Genomic DNA, 15306 nt, shown 5'->3' with positions numbered 1-15306 from the left:
TGGAGAGGCTTGTGGTTTCTAAATCTTTCCTATCTGAACTCACAGAGACACCCCTGAGGATTGTAATGCTGCAATTGTGCATTCAGCATAGAGAATATTGCTATTTTAAATAATTTTATCTTCAAGCAGCAATTATGGTTGCATTCACCTTAGAAATGATTTTTTTTTTTTTGGTAAGATAGGATGCATCATATTAGATTTGCCCAAGTCCATCATGTCCTGGATGAGCGTCCACCAGAGCCATGTCACCAAGTCCGCTTCTGCTCTGTGGGAGCAATCAACTTGGTCCCTTTGGCCTGATCAGGAGTTAGAGCCTGCATCCCAGCATCTGTCCTGGACCTCAGCCTGTATCCCAGCATCTGTCCTGATCTTGGTAAAAAACAGCACCCTACCTTTCAAAGTCACGGCTGTGTCAGGACATGTTAACAAATATCTGAACTTGCACTCCACAGAGGTGAGGCCAGCCTTTCCTCAGGACTCTGGGAGACAGTTACTGCCCCACGCCCAAAGGGTGCTACATCTTTCAGGTCATGAAAGCAGCCTTGAGAAGAAACCTGGGGCAATCAATGAGGCTACATAAGTCTCCAGTGAAATGAAAATGAAACCATGACCAATGGCACATTTTAAAAATAAATGCTTTTTCCAGGTCGGTAACCATTGTTCCTGAAAATTGGCCTTTTTGGAGGTGAGGCTCCATGATCAGGGTGCTAATGGCTCTCAGTCACTGCCAGCAGGCCCTCTACTGAGCCCCCACTTCCCCAGCTTCCACTTCTACCTGCAGGCTTGGCCCAGGCAGCACATACATTTATCTCATGGGTTCCTTCCATCCAGGAACGCTGTGTCCAGAATGATTCTGAGGCTTTACCTGGGCATTGTAGTCAGGAAGACTGCCATTGGTCATGAGGTCTGCCTTGGACATGGAATGGGGAGAAGCAAGATCTTTGCTTGGCTCCTGAGGAGTCCCTCTGTGCTCACTGCCCCTGTTAGAGGGGGGCCCTAGCAGGTGATGCTTGGGACCCCAGAGCTCTCTGTGGACTCAGATGTTCATGACAGGAAAGATGAATCTGGCCACAGAGCAGATGGCTTCACGATCAGGGAGGCTTTCTCAAGGGATCTACTTGAGGCTTTTAGGATCGCTGTGGTGCACGCACCCTCCCACCCAAACCCTCAGTGAGGGCTGCCTGTGTCCATAGTGTAGGTGTGTATTTCCTGGTGGCAATGAGTTCTTCACAAGCGCTGTTTGTCTGTTTGGTTTTTCTGTTGTTGTTGTTTGTTTGTTTTGAGACAGAGTCTCACTCACTCTGTCACCCAGACTGGAGTGCAGTGGCACCATCTCCGCTCACTGCAATCTCTGCCTCCTGGGTTCAAGTGATTCTCATGCCTCAGCCTCTCAAGTAGCTGGGATTACAGGTGTCTGCCACCATGCTCGGTTAATTTTTATATTTTTAGTAGACACGGGTTTTTGCCATGTTGGCCAGGCTGGTCTTGAACTCCTGGGCTCAAGCGATCCGCCTGCCTTGGCCTCCCAAAGTGCTGGGATTACAGGCACGAGCCACTGCACCTGGCCACAGGTGCCATTTTAATGGATGAACACTTTTTCTTTAGAAGGATGTGCTAGTTTTCATAACCATTTCTCTGTTGTTAGACATTTTTTTCTCTTAAATGAATACTATAAACACATTTTGTTCATCTTGCCATTTTGCAATTTTAGAATAATTTCTTAGAATGGAGTCCCAGAAGGATTATTTGTTCAAAAGAAATGTACATCTTTAAAGCTTAACGTATGTATTTCTAAGTTTATTTCAAACGAATATATCAACTTATTGTCTAGATGTAATTTTTAAATTACTTAAAGAATTTCAGAAGTAAACAGTTGTGATTTACTTCTTGAGATAACGTATATTGTTATTTTTATCTAATTACAAAGATAGAAAACTTGGGAAATACAGAATAACAAAAGAGGCAAAAAATATAAATAACATTTGAAGGTCACTATTGAGGGGTGAAAGCATATGATTTCTGCAACTTACCATCAAATGGTTCAGAAAAATAATGTATATGATTTTAAATAACATGCATAGTTACATTTTGAATACCATACATGTTCACACATATATAATATATACAAAATTATATAAAACTATGTAAGTTATATAATTCACATACATATTATATATGTATATATTGTATAAAATTGTGATAGTCATGTAATAAGAATTATATGTGAGTGAATATGTATGTATGGAGAGAGAACAATAAATCAAATGTTGTGAAGTGTCAGCAATTGTTGAGCTGAGGGGAAGACACATGAGCACTCCTTGTACTGTTTTTGCAGCTTACCTATACAAGTGGTATTATTTCAAAATAAAAGATTAATAGATTTTAGATGATACACTCTCAGTGTTTTTTATGCATAAAAGCATCATTTTCTGCCAATTGAGGGTTCATATTATTTCACTTTTTCAGCAGCAGACTTTGCAAGGCCACACCATGGATATGTTACCATGACCTTTGTATACCATCTTACGGACAGAAACAATTTCCTTCCTGTGGGGCTTTTAAATTGTTTCCAATTTTTCACTAATAAAAAATAACATTTCAGTAACTGTCCCTGGACACGAATCTTTAGTCATATCTTTGATAAATTCCCTTACTGGGAATTGCTGGATTGAAAAACAACTCCCAACTGAAAGCTCCTAATACAAATTGCCACGTGCCCTGGAAAAGTTCCACCAATGCGCTGTACCCCTAGCAATGCAGGAGCACGGCTCTGTCAGTGGCTAAAAACAGAGCCCAGCTCACAGCAGCTCAGGTGAGATGCAGGGTCCGTTGTAGGCTTATTGGGGGATCTCAGTGCCTCCAACTGGATGAAACACAGCCTGGGCTTGCCCACCTACAGAGCCAGGTGCTATGTCTGTGTGTGTTGTCTCTGCTGCCATCTCCTCTGCTCCAGCTTCCGGTTAGTGGGAGAGTAGCTTCTCTGCAAGGCTCTGAGTTCTTTCACTCGGCTCCTGGGAGCCTTTGCTTTGCTAGAGTGTATGGCCCCACACTCCGGGCCCTTGCTGATGAGCTGCTCTCCATGGTGAGTGTAGGTCAGAGAAGTAATGGGTGGGTAGGGTAGCCTGGGAAGAGGACAGAATACCTAGAACAGGGCATGAACAGGCAGACAATGACCCACACCTCCAACTCCACAGTGTTTCCTGTGCTTTCACTAATGGCGTTGAATCTTAAAAAAAAAAAAAAAAAAAAAAAAGAATGAAAAAGAAGAGGAAAATTTGACAGGCTTAAATGTTTCATTATTTTTATTGTATTTCTTTGAATGTTAGCTATTCTTGGCATTTTGTATGTTCGTCAGTGATTTGCATTTCTTCTGTGAAGGGCTTATGTTCTAGAACCATGTTTCTGTTGGACTGTTTTCCCTTTATTGAGCTACATGATGCTTTCATAAAGGATTTTACCCTTTATGGTTTTAAATATTTACCCCATTTTGCCATTTGCCTTTTAAATTTTGTTTACAGTGTGTTTTGACATTCAAGGGTGCCTCAGTATGTTTGGGCTGCTGTAACAACATACCTTAGATGGGATAATTTATAAAAAACAGAAATTTATTGCTCACAGTTCTGGAGGGTAAAAAGCCCAAGATCAAGGCCAATTTAGGTTTGATGTCTAGTTTGAAGGGCATTCTCTGCTTCACAGATGGCACCTTTGGATGCATCTTCATGTGGTGGAATGGATGAGCAGCTTCCTTGCACATTTTTTATAAAGGCACTAATCCCATTCATGAAGGCAGAGACTTAACCACCTCCTAAAGGCCCTACCTCCTAATACTCTCACATTGGCAATTAAGGTTCAACATATGAATCTGGGGGGACACATTCAGACCACAGCAAGCAGTTTCTCATTTTTGTCTAATCAAATCTTTTCTTTCTTTTTAAAAACATTTGACTTACAGATTAACATTTGTAGAAACGTTTCTTCAATTGCTCTTATTGGAAAGATTTTACCTTCCATATGCTGCTGCTTCTAGTCATTTTAGTTTTGTACTGCATCCCTTTTTTGATGTACCTGGAAGCACCTAGCAGAGGGCACCAAGTGGACGCTCAATCAGTAAGTGTTTGCTGTTGACATGAATGAAGGGTAATGAAAACTCCTTATGGTCTAATGACCTTTGAAAATTATTTGCAAGACTGCAAATGAGAATTCAAGAAGCAATGTCCTAAATGGTACTCTAGTGGCTCTCAGAGGAGCTGGCTAATTGAATTCAAACCATATGTGAAAGCTGCCCCTTCCAGGACAATATCCTCCAACCGACTGCAGGGATGAGCTTTTTCCAGTGTCCGGAAGTCCCATAACAGGACTAAATGAAGACTGAAGTCAACATCTTCCTTCTTCCTCTTCAGAGACTTGAATTACAATGTGCACCTTCTAATATTGATGATCTATGAAAATACATAGAGCTGATTTTTCAGGGCTTGTCTTCAAAGAGCAAAGTCAGAGCATTGTTTTAAAGCAGAAACTCATGTCCACAAGCTCACAGCAATGAGTAAACTGTCACTGTGAACCTTCTTATGATGTCTTGAAGGCCATACATTAAAGACAACAATAATATCATTTGCGGTGGGCCTAATTATGGTCTCTGGACTTTAAATCCCATTTTAGAAAAAGCGCCCACAAACAAAACCAAACAAAATACCACATAGTGCATCTATAAAGATGTGCCGCTTCACAGTACCTCTGTGTTTTCTCAACTTTGGGGAACAATCTTTGATTTGAAATCTTACTTTTTGAACCAAACTATTGATTCTGTGTTGACTCCTTGACTACAAGATCATGAACTTTCTTGATCATTACAAATAAACATTTCTAGAATTTCTAGATAAACATTTCTAGAATTGTCTCTTTTCACCGACATCAAAAACAAAAGAGCTTGGAGTTTCTAAATAAAGTGTCTAGAGAAGACCGATGTGTGTATTGCACTCATTATGTTGTTAATAATGCATTTTTAGATGGAGTTAATATTTTATGGGCTATTAATAATATATATGTTTAGGGAAATGCATGTATTCTATAGAAGGATGAGAAAGTTATAAAGTTGGAATAAACTTGCTTCTTTGTATCATAGTGCAGTTGTGACATGTATTTGCTGAAACCTTGCCTGGTCCAGTTTCTTTTCTTTTCTTTTTTTTTTTTCGTATCAAGAGTAAAGCACCTCCATTAATGTAACCTGGGAAGTTCAGAATTCAGGAGGCTATTTCCACTTTCTGGCCCAGGTTGTTGCTGCCAGGACATCCTCTTTTGCTTAATCACCATCCAAGTCCCTCACAACTCTGAACACGTCAATGCTGAGATGTCCACTAGAAGAACGCCTTAGCACTGATGAAGAATCATGGCCTGGGGCATGTGACCAGCACTGATCCACAGTTGTATGTAAGAAGTCTTTCTGATTTTTGCCAACTATCCATCTGAAAAAGGTCTAACATCCAGGATCTATAAGATACTTAAACAATTTTACAAGAAAAAAACAACCCCATTAAAAAGTGGGCAAAAGACGTGAACAGACACTTCTCAAAAGAAGACATACATGCAGTCAACAAACATGAAAAAATGCTCAACATCACTAATCATTAGAGAAATGCACATCAAAACCACAATGAGATACCATCTCACACCAGTCAGAATGACTATTAGTAAAAAGTCAATAAACAACAAATGCCGGCGAGATTGTGGAGAAGAAGGAACGCTTTTACGCTGTTGGTGGGAGTGTAAATTAGTTCAACCATTGTGGAAGACGGTGTGGTGATTCCTCAAAGACCTGGAGGCAGAAATGTCATTTGACCCAGCAATCCCATTACTGAGCATATACCCAAAGGAATAGAAATCATTCTATTATAAAGATACGTGCACACATATGTTCATTATAGCACTATTCACAGTAGCAAAGACATGGAATCAACCCAACTGCCCATCACTGATAGACTGGATAAAGAAAATTTGGTACGTATACACCATGGAATACTATGCAGCCATAAAAAGGAATGAGATCGTGTCCTTTGCAGGGATGTGGATGGAGCTGGAAGCCATTATCCTCAGCAAACTAACACAGAGACAGAAAACCAAATACCACATATTCTCACTTATAAGTGGGAGCTGAATGATGAGAACACATGGACACATGGGGGGAACAACACATCCTGAGGGTGGGAAAAGGAAGAGCATCAGGAAGAATAGCTAATGGATGCCGGAAAAAAATACCTAGATGATGGGATGATCTGTGCAGCAAACCACCATGGCACACATTTACCTATGTAACAAACCTCCACACCCTGCGCATGTACTCCCGAACTTAAAATACAAGTTGGGAAAATAAAGAAGCATTTCTCACCTCTTAGAATCTGATTCAAATGTAGCAGTAATTTCTGCTTAGAATTTCAGGAGGGTCTGACTGTCCCATTACTTTTGACTTTGGGGAGAGAACGCAAGCAATGTTTGCTTTTCTAGATGGAGTGAGACACAGAGGGAAGAATGTGAGAAACAGCTGGCGATGTAAGGGAAAAACTAAGCCCTGATGGCTGGTGACACTGGAGTGAGGAGAATGTCCTGACACCAGAGATACCAGTTTCTAGGGAAGAGAAGCATGGTATAGCCCCTGCCCCCAGGGTGCTTTCAGTCTGGTGGAAACATCACATCCTCCATGATTCCCACATCACAGTAAACCTACACCATGATAACCCTATGTAATTTTTCCTTATTTTGTTAAGGATGCAATTTTCCAAGGCAAATATTTTCTAATTTTATTTTCCTAAAGTTTTGAGGGATCCTATTCTAAAATTTAAGGCTCTTTGGGGCCAGTAAAATTACTTAACATTCTAGTGAAACCTGAAAAATCTGTATCTTTCATTCTTAGACACATGTACACCATCTGCAGCATGATGTCAGTATAAGAGCTCAGAGTTCAGGAGGGAAACAGACGTGGTTCAAAGCTCAGTCCCAACCCACCAACATGAAATACTCTGAGCGAGTTACACGTGTTCTCTGGCTTACTCCATCTCCTCACGTACAATGGGGACTATTCAAGGGCAGTGCTTCACATGTACATGCTTCTCTTAATTCAGAGATGAGCTCGGGGAGGAAGAGAGAGGACAGTTTCACCAGCAGTTGAATGACTGCTCATCATTCCAATACAGCCTCTGCCCTGGAGGCAGAACCAGATGGGAGATGTAAATCTATGTGTGGTTCCCTTGCTTCTCAAAGCGTGGCCTTCTCCTCATGCTGAATAAGAGTCTAATATTTTAAAGGAAATACCTCTTGTACATCACATCTCCCATCCATGCCAACTTCATCTGGTGCTCAATCGATCTGTTTCAGAGCTGAAGGAAGCTGTCTGGGTGAGCTGACCTGTAAAGAGATATGTTAGTCTGTCATCAAGATGACACTTAAGGGACTTTAAATAGTGATTCTGATATCATCATATTCTTATTGCATCTGACTTTAAAAATGATTACTAACCCCCACGCACCTCTGGCCCCTATAAAAAAAAGGAAGTCAGTCCAGAGCCTGCCTGCTGCCTAGCTCCCAGGGCCCTCCTGAGAATAGTAAGTGTGGATTGGGCATGAGTTTTAAATGCATAGGGAACATCTGTTCATTAGCCAGAGACTTTTTCCCTTAGAAAAGAAAGTAATGGAGAAATCTCACAAAATAAAAAAGGGGCCATCGAGCCCTAAAACCTAGTCTCTTAACATCTTTCATGACACAGTTGTCTTGAAAAACCAGGCCTTGTGGGGGAGTGGGGAGTAATTTTCTGGAGTTCCACGAGCATTTCAAGAGCTATGCCTATGGGCCTAGGTCCCAGAGGCCCAATATATTGCCCAGGGCAGAGAGAATTCAGGATATAACCTGGGGAGAAATCCACCTCCACCAGCTTGGTTCTTCAGCAGGTTTCCATGCCCTTCCATGGTGCATGCAGGAAGGTATCAGGAAGCTTCTGTAAACCACAGGGGCAAATGGGGAAGGTAGCTGATGGTACTGGTTGCCTAACTTGCCCAGAATTGTGCCAGCATCAATAGAGCCCTCCTGCAGCCCAGGGCTGCAAAGTAGACCACAGAGCCTTGGGTCTATGGGAGCCACAGCCAGCCTCAGGGGGACAGATAGTCCCTGTGAGTGCAAAGGTGGAGCACAGTCAGCAAGTTGAGAGTTCCCCTGCTATAGACTTGAGTAGCAGATGCCAGTAGAATGGGCAAGGGACCCTGTCACCACTGAGGACAGCAAGGGTCCCCTGTTAGTCAACTTGGGGTACCATAACAAAATACCCCGAACTGGGTGGCTCAAACAACACAAATGGATTTCTCACAGTTCTGGAGGTTGAGATGTCCAGGATCAAGGTTCTGGAAGAGTAGGTTTCATTCTGAGGTCTCTTCTCTTGACTTATGTTTCACTATCATCTCACTGTGTGCTCAGGGAACTGCTGTGTGCTCCTGAGGAGGCAGAGGCAGGAGCAGAGGCAGAGGCAGAGGCAGAGGCAGAGGCAGAGGCAGAGGCAGAGAGGCAGAGGCAGAGGCAGAGGGAGGCAGAGGCAGAGGCAGAGGCAGAGGCAGAGGCGGCTCTGGAGTCTTTTCTTATAAGGACACTAATTCCATCAGATCAGGGCCCCACCCTATGACTTCATTTAACTTAATTACTTTATTAGAGGCTCCATCTCCAAATATAGACAGTTACATTGGGGATTAGAGCTTCAACATATAAACACAAACATTCAGTCCATAGCAGTTCCATTGCTACCCAAGGACCCTGGACACAGAGCTGAGACTGTCCTGCTCATCCCCTCCCCAGGAAGCCCCATCATGAAGCTAGCCGCAAGCTTGGGAAGGAGCTGGTGGTGGCAGAACTCAGAAAGGCCAAGTGTGAGCCTAGGCAGGGCTTCATTTCAAACTGATGGGACCTGTACATGAAATGGAACTCTTTGTTTCAAGAGAAGGCTGGGAGGGTTTCCAAAGTGATTCAGTCCCACATGCGGGCTGCTTTAGCCAGTGACAGCACTTCCAAAAGGAACAGAAGAGACAAGATACTAACTTGCTGTCCCCACTTAGCAGTAGGGTGGAAGCTCCTAAAAGGGCCAGGGCGGGAATGGGATATACAGAGGCAACAACTGATTTGCATGAGTTAAAGCTGCTGTGGCCCAGCGGGAACACAGAAAGTAGATGACAAGTGAATGTCGCTTGGTTAGCACTCAGAAGAAACAAATGTAAGCTATTCTTTTGAGAAATGTTCAGAATGCACTCTCCGGGTTCAGGAGTTTTCCGCTCAGGCTCTTGTCCCTGTTGAGAGGTTGTTCACCAACCAATCAGAAAACACTCCTGTGTTGAGGGGGTGGGAGGAGGGGGAATATTAATCAACTGCTAATTGAGATTTAGGGTTGAAACACCCTAATCAGGAAGAGATGCTTCAATGGAAACATATGCATCATCCACCTGAATCAAAACCGCTATTGAGAAATATTGGTGTCCACACACCTCAGTTTAATCCATGAACAAACATTTGTTTTCCATTGTAAAGAGCCAGGCTCAGCCTTGTTAATACAATGTCACATGCTACTGGAAAAAAAAAAAAAAAAAAACCAATAACAGAAAATATTTTGAATTATTCTGTCATTTTGATTTAATAAACATTTCAGCTGAGAGAGCAAGACCGGGCATTTTAATTATGTCAGCATATAATAATTAAATCTGGCCTTACTCGCCTTCGGGTATATTTTTAAACAAAAACAAACACAAAACTTCTGTCTATGCACTGAGTAGCTTTTAATGTTAAGCACATATTTGGCAACGTGTACCCGTTAAGTGTGCTGTCATCACTAATTTCTTTGGTACCCATGTGATAATATCAGCCAAGAGGAACCATAGTGGATATAACACAAAAGTGTGCTTTATTTCTTTATCAATTGGCAGCTGTGAAAAGATTTATAATTTCCCTCTCACTGACATCACTGGGCAGGTAAAGCAGGCAGCCCCGTTGGCTTTGATGAAAGGATATTACCCGGCGTATGGAGTTAACACGGGTGACGGTTGTAATATCTTTTCCCTGATGTCAGTTACAGCTGTTGTACCGTTTCAGGCATGTCGGGAAAGTAGAGATGTTTAAACAGAGGAAGAATGCTCTGAAAGTCATCAAAAGGACACTTTTTCCTATGCCATTCACTCTTGGTGCTATTTAATAAAAATGATTTAAAGAAATTCATTTTTTTTTTCTCAGCAGCAATTCAGATCATAAGCTGCTTTCTCTTTCCTTTTAAGCTTTGATAAGAATAACCTGGCATTTTTTAAGATTCTAGAGGCAAGTCCAGTCTCTTCCTCCCCTCCCTGCTCTTCAAGTTCCTGATGCGCAAAGATGTGAGAGAAGAGCCACAGGTTGACATCCTGTTTTTGGCTGCACCCTGGCAGGTCACGGCAGCATCCAGAATGTGTATGCGGAAACCTTCTCAGAGAAGGATAAAAAATGGAAGGATTTCAACCCCCCTGCCCAACACACACTCCAGGCCATTACCTCAGACTGTTTCTTGGGGTCTCAGGATCAAAACTGTGCCTGAGACAATTGACCTGACTTGAAAAAAATCCCTGAATTTTGGAAGTGACATGCCAAAGTCGTGGCTCCATTCCATGTGGCTGAAACATCTGTGTGAGTAAAGGAGTCCCCCACTCCCAAACAAGCAGCGACTGTGGGCAGAAAGGGCGGATCTGATGGAATTTCAAGGGTCTCCCAGGCAGCCTGCTCTCCTGCCTAAGTGGGGAAACGTTCCCTCAGCGTGGGACACTCAGGAGAAGGCTGGGGAGATTTCCAAAGCCATCAGTCCCGGTGCGGGCTGCTTCAGCCAGTGACAGCCACTTCCAAAAGGTTTCTGTTAGAGCTAGACATTCGTGGGTAATTATCAAGTATTGATAAAAGCACAACTACAATGAACTCTATAACATAAAACCCTCTGCTAATGGGCTCATTTTCATTACCAAACAGATTATTCCCTTCGCTTTTAATGCTCATGCGGACACACTCACACAGACCCACAGGGGATCGTTTTTCTTGTGTTATTTCCTGAACCCAGAGCTCTCACACACCAACTGCCAGATACCTCCTGTTGGGCAGCCACATCACCCCACTTTCTCTTCGCTTATTCTGCCCCTGATGTGCCTCATACTCAGACCATTGGTCATTTGATGCGGTCAGAGACCAGGCCCCTTGCCTGCAATTTTTATACCAAATGTTGAAATGGGAGAACCTCAGGCATCAAAGTCTCAACTGCTCTCCCACAATTGGCTGTTTCAGAAACAGTTTCTTCAAAGAGCCCTGTTACATCCGAGCAAGCATTTGCTGACTCACTCGGGGAGCCCGCAAACTTCCAGGAAGTTTGGTTGGCAATAGACACTAACAAAACCAAGGCAATTGTTTTTCCATTATTTCATTACCAGCTGGCAGAGAAAACAGCCGAAATAGGAATTGCTCCTTCGACATGAAGTCATGGAGACTGCAGTGAGATGGTCCAGTGCTGTCACCACCTGGATACCTCAAGTTATTTCAGATGTTGCTTGGTCTAAGCTCATGAATGTCCTCTAACAATCTTTACCCCTTGCTGCCAGCTGTATCACTGAAGAATTGTTTTAGGCCAGAACTGAAACACACTCAGACGTAAATAAATCTATTCCAGAACAGAATTTGATGATTGAAGTTACAATGGTAAATTCTATTTAGAATTTTCCAAAACCTCAAAGTATTCCCTGAAGTCTGATTTTAATAACAGAATTCAAAAAATGGGTAACCAATTCCTGAGAGAAATATAAAGGACAGCAGTTACGATTCTTCAGGGCTTTACTTTCATAGGAATTATAACATGATTACATTATATTCCTGCTAACATCTTTCATAACAGAAAAGAAATACTGGCTCTCTGAATTCCTTTCTCAGCATCGAAGGACAGTTACAACAACAGGCCAAAAAAAAAAAAATTAGTTCAACAGAAACCCAAATCTTAGTTTCCAGCCTTGTCCTGAGCCTGCTGCCCAGAGGAAAGACCAGCTCACACCAGCTATCACATATTCCTACCTTAATTCTCCATCCTAGCCACCTTAGTTAAGACCTGTTCTCAGAAATACATGACTCAGAGGCATTTCCTTTCAAGCTGATGTTTGTTTATCCTTTAGATTTTAAGGCTGGGCATTGGATTTGCAAAGGGGATGAGGCTCTTTGTGGGCATTTTTGAAGGTTGGCTCCATCTAAGCATTCTCTCTTTAAATGTTAGCCAACACAAATCTAAAAAGTGTCATAGAACAGTCTAGAAGTGGTTGGGCCCTGAGTTTCAATGACTGATTATAGAAAATTAAAACATTAGCTTGATGAGTTTTTGCATTTTTTGTAGAGACAGGGTTTCACCGTGTTGCCAGGCCGGTCTTGAACTCCTGGGCTCAAGAGATCCTTCCATCTCGGCCTCCCAAAGTGCTGAGATTACAGGCATGAACCATCATACCTAGCCATGTGCAGGATCTTTATCTGGGAAAGACTGTCCTTAACTAATATCATAGATTTGATTTAAATGTTTTCTAAAAAATCACTTAAAGTATAAATAGAAATTCAGTGTAACATCCTGGAAGAGGTCTAATGAGTTCAAGAAAACAGAAATTAACCTGAAGGCAAGCTTGTCACCTGCTGAAATGGTTTCTGAGTGTGAGAAGAACATAAAAGGAAGAAGTTTATGAAGCACCCTATTTATACTGGCAGGTTTTGGCTGTACCAGCACCCATGAGTTCAATGGTCTTGTGTAGCACTCACTACAAAGCTGAGGGATTCCAGGAGGACCAACTCACAGCCCCTGTGCTCTTAGGTTTCCCAAGACAGTCCTAACTTCCACCTCTGCTTAGAATAGGAAACACTCATGGTGTGTTCGCTTTAGGCTAGTCATACTTCTAAGCATTCAACACTCACTGGCTTATTCAATTCCCATAGCAACCTTATGAAGGGAGCACTATAATTATCCGCATTTTGTGGTTAAGGAAACAAAGGCAAGGTTAAATAACTCACTGTGCCAGATATTGATTATATTCTCTCTCACTCCATATTCACCCTTTTTGCCTGCTCTGTTAAAATGGATCCAGGCCCTTTCAGTATTTTCCCTTTGCCAGCTGACACAATGTTAGGCTTTGTCAGTAGAGAGAGCTAGAGAGAAGCTGCAGGAGAAAAGGGTGCTGCTTCCCAGAGGCAGTGTATTTGCCCAGCCAGCTCCAGCGCCAGGCCCTGCAGGTGGCATGTGGACAGCAGCACTCATGGCCAGCTGCTTCCCCAGTCCCCTCCCTGAGGTGGTATTGTAGCAGTGTCTCCAAGGAGATGGTTCCCTGTGGATCCTAGAGGGCAGATCTCTGGCAAGTTCCAGAGAGATTTGTAGATTTTCACCAAGTTCCACTGGCACACCACCACAGAAACTTCTCCACCACCTGCTGAGCCCCTGTGGTTCCCTCTCAGCCCAGGACTAGGAGGAACACTCTTCCTAGGACTCCTTGTATTTGCTGTACCCACTATATTCTTGAGGGCTATCTTTACAACTTACTAGCCAACCTTTTGCTACTCTAATCTGCTATTAAGGTTAATGATTAAACATATTAAACTTTTCCATTCAAATGACTGTGTGGTTTCTCTCTCCTAGTTGGACCCAGACTGACACCCTTGCCAGAGGCCACAGACCAGGGAGCAGCCGCCAAGATTGGAAATCAGGCAGCTTCCGTGCTTGACAGTGTTGTCAGACCCTTGCGTGGGCAGGAGAGCACAAGTCTGATTCGGTGTGTGCTGATGTGAGGTCTCTGATTCATACTGGAGGGCAAAGCAGAGAGGACACATGTCAGGAGAGAACCCCAGGGTGGAGTTTTCAACAGTTTGCAGCAGATGTGTAAAAGAAAGGCATTTCAGAAAGAAGGGACAGTATGTACAGCAGCAGGAGGAAGGAAGGAAGGGTGACAACTTCAGGGAAGGGACAGAGGTATCACCAAGCTCCTGCTTCATCCCCAAACCTTTTGTTTCATTCCCAGGGAGAATCCTAGTAAGATTTAGAGTCTGAAGGATCCTAAATCTTGCTCTCGATGGTTTTACCAGGTTTTCTCTTACCAGTTGTCTAGGAGGCAACATTAGCCACTGGAGCATCTAGAATCACAAGGACTTCCATGGTGGTCAGAGGCAGAAGAGGATGTGGAGCAGGTCAGTAGTGCCTGCTGGGTCTTGGGCAGCATTTTATACCTTATGTTATCTATCCTGGCCACCTACTTCATAACAGAATATATAACAGAGAAATACTTGAATTTTTATAATAACTGCATTTATTTCCATTTGTGTTGTAAAAACTAGCTTGTTCTTAGCTTCCCAAACACACATATTTATAAATAATGTGTATTATAAACATTTGGAAGAACAGACAGCAAAGCTGGACCATTAGGCTATTTCTTAACAAAACAACTTTTTTTACGGGGTGGGGCAGGAGGAGTGTTGCAGAAAACACTGAAGTTACACCAGAGCTTCCATAGCAATGGATTCTTTTCCCCTTGGTGAGGAACGGTGCTGGGGGCGGGGTGACTGAGGGCCACTCTGACTGCTTCAGGTCACAAAGAGATGGGCTGATTGTTCCACAGCCTCGGGCATTGTACCCACTGGTTTCCAAGTCAGCCTCTAGCATTGGTGGTATACGTGTTCAGAAAGTTTAAAAATATACTATATGATGACCCACATTTTGGCATTTGCATAACTGGCAGGTGTTGGTATTAAAATTTAAAAGGAGACGGATTTGGATCCCAAAAGTTTGATGTAAAATATTCCCCAGGGATGTAAGCAAACTTGCTTGTATAAGGCCTCTCTGATGGGCAGGAAACAGCAGGGGAGAACAAATCAGAAGCAAAAGGTACAACTCAGAAGCAAAAACGTGAAGGGGACTGTATCTAGTGGGTTACATGGAGGTGGTTTCCCCACAACAGATTGTTGACCTATTTCCTCAAGTGTTATTGTTTCTGTTTGGCTTGGGTCAGTAATTCAGGAAGTGACATTTTCCTTTATGGAAAAAAAAAAAATCAAAGGTAAAATAAGTGTTTTCCCATCATGAAGATATTGCTAAGTTTAATGGCTTATCCAGCATTTGAAGTCCTCCCAGGTCCAGGTAGTGTGGTCAGCAGGGCAGCCTGCGGTTAGACCGCATTCCTTTGAAGGAGCTGGTCCAGTAATTGCTAGAGGAAAAGGGAAACAAAGATGTCAAGTTCAGATTCAGCATCTGTGCGCCACACACATCACACCTGCTGG

At 42.8% G+C, this 15306-nt stretch overlaps 1 protein-coding gene across 7 annotated transcripts in view; it reads right to left on the bottom strand.

Moving 5' to 3' along the window:
* Positions 1–14321: 14321 nt before the first annotated feature.
* Positions 14322–15306, bottom strand: part of C11H10orf90 (chromosome 11 C10orf90 homolog) — a 244148-nt gene continuing 243163 nt past the window's right edge. For all 7 annotated transcript variants that reach the window (XM_021943836.2, XM_021943837.2, XM_017944432.3 and 4 more), the window contains one exon: positions 14322–15233. In XM_021943836.2, the coding sequence (XP_021799528.2) occupies positions 15195–15233 (39 nt within the window). In that variant the 3' untranslated portion in view covers positions 14322–15194. The remainder of the gene's footprint in view (positions 15234–15306) is intronic.

Source organism: Papio anubis, chromosome 11, assembly GCF_008728515.1.
Source record: "Papio anubis isolate 15944 chromosome 11, Panubis1.0, whole genome shotgun sequence".
Taxonomy (NCBI): Eukaryota; Metazoa; Chordata; class Mammalia; order Primates; family Cercopithecidae; genus Papio; species Papio anubis.
The sequence above is the reverse complement of the archived record's forward strand: the minus strand, read 5'-3'. Positions and strand labels throughout refer to the sequence as shown.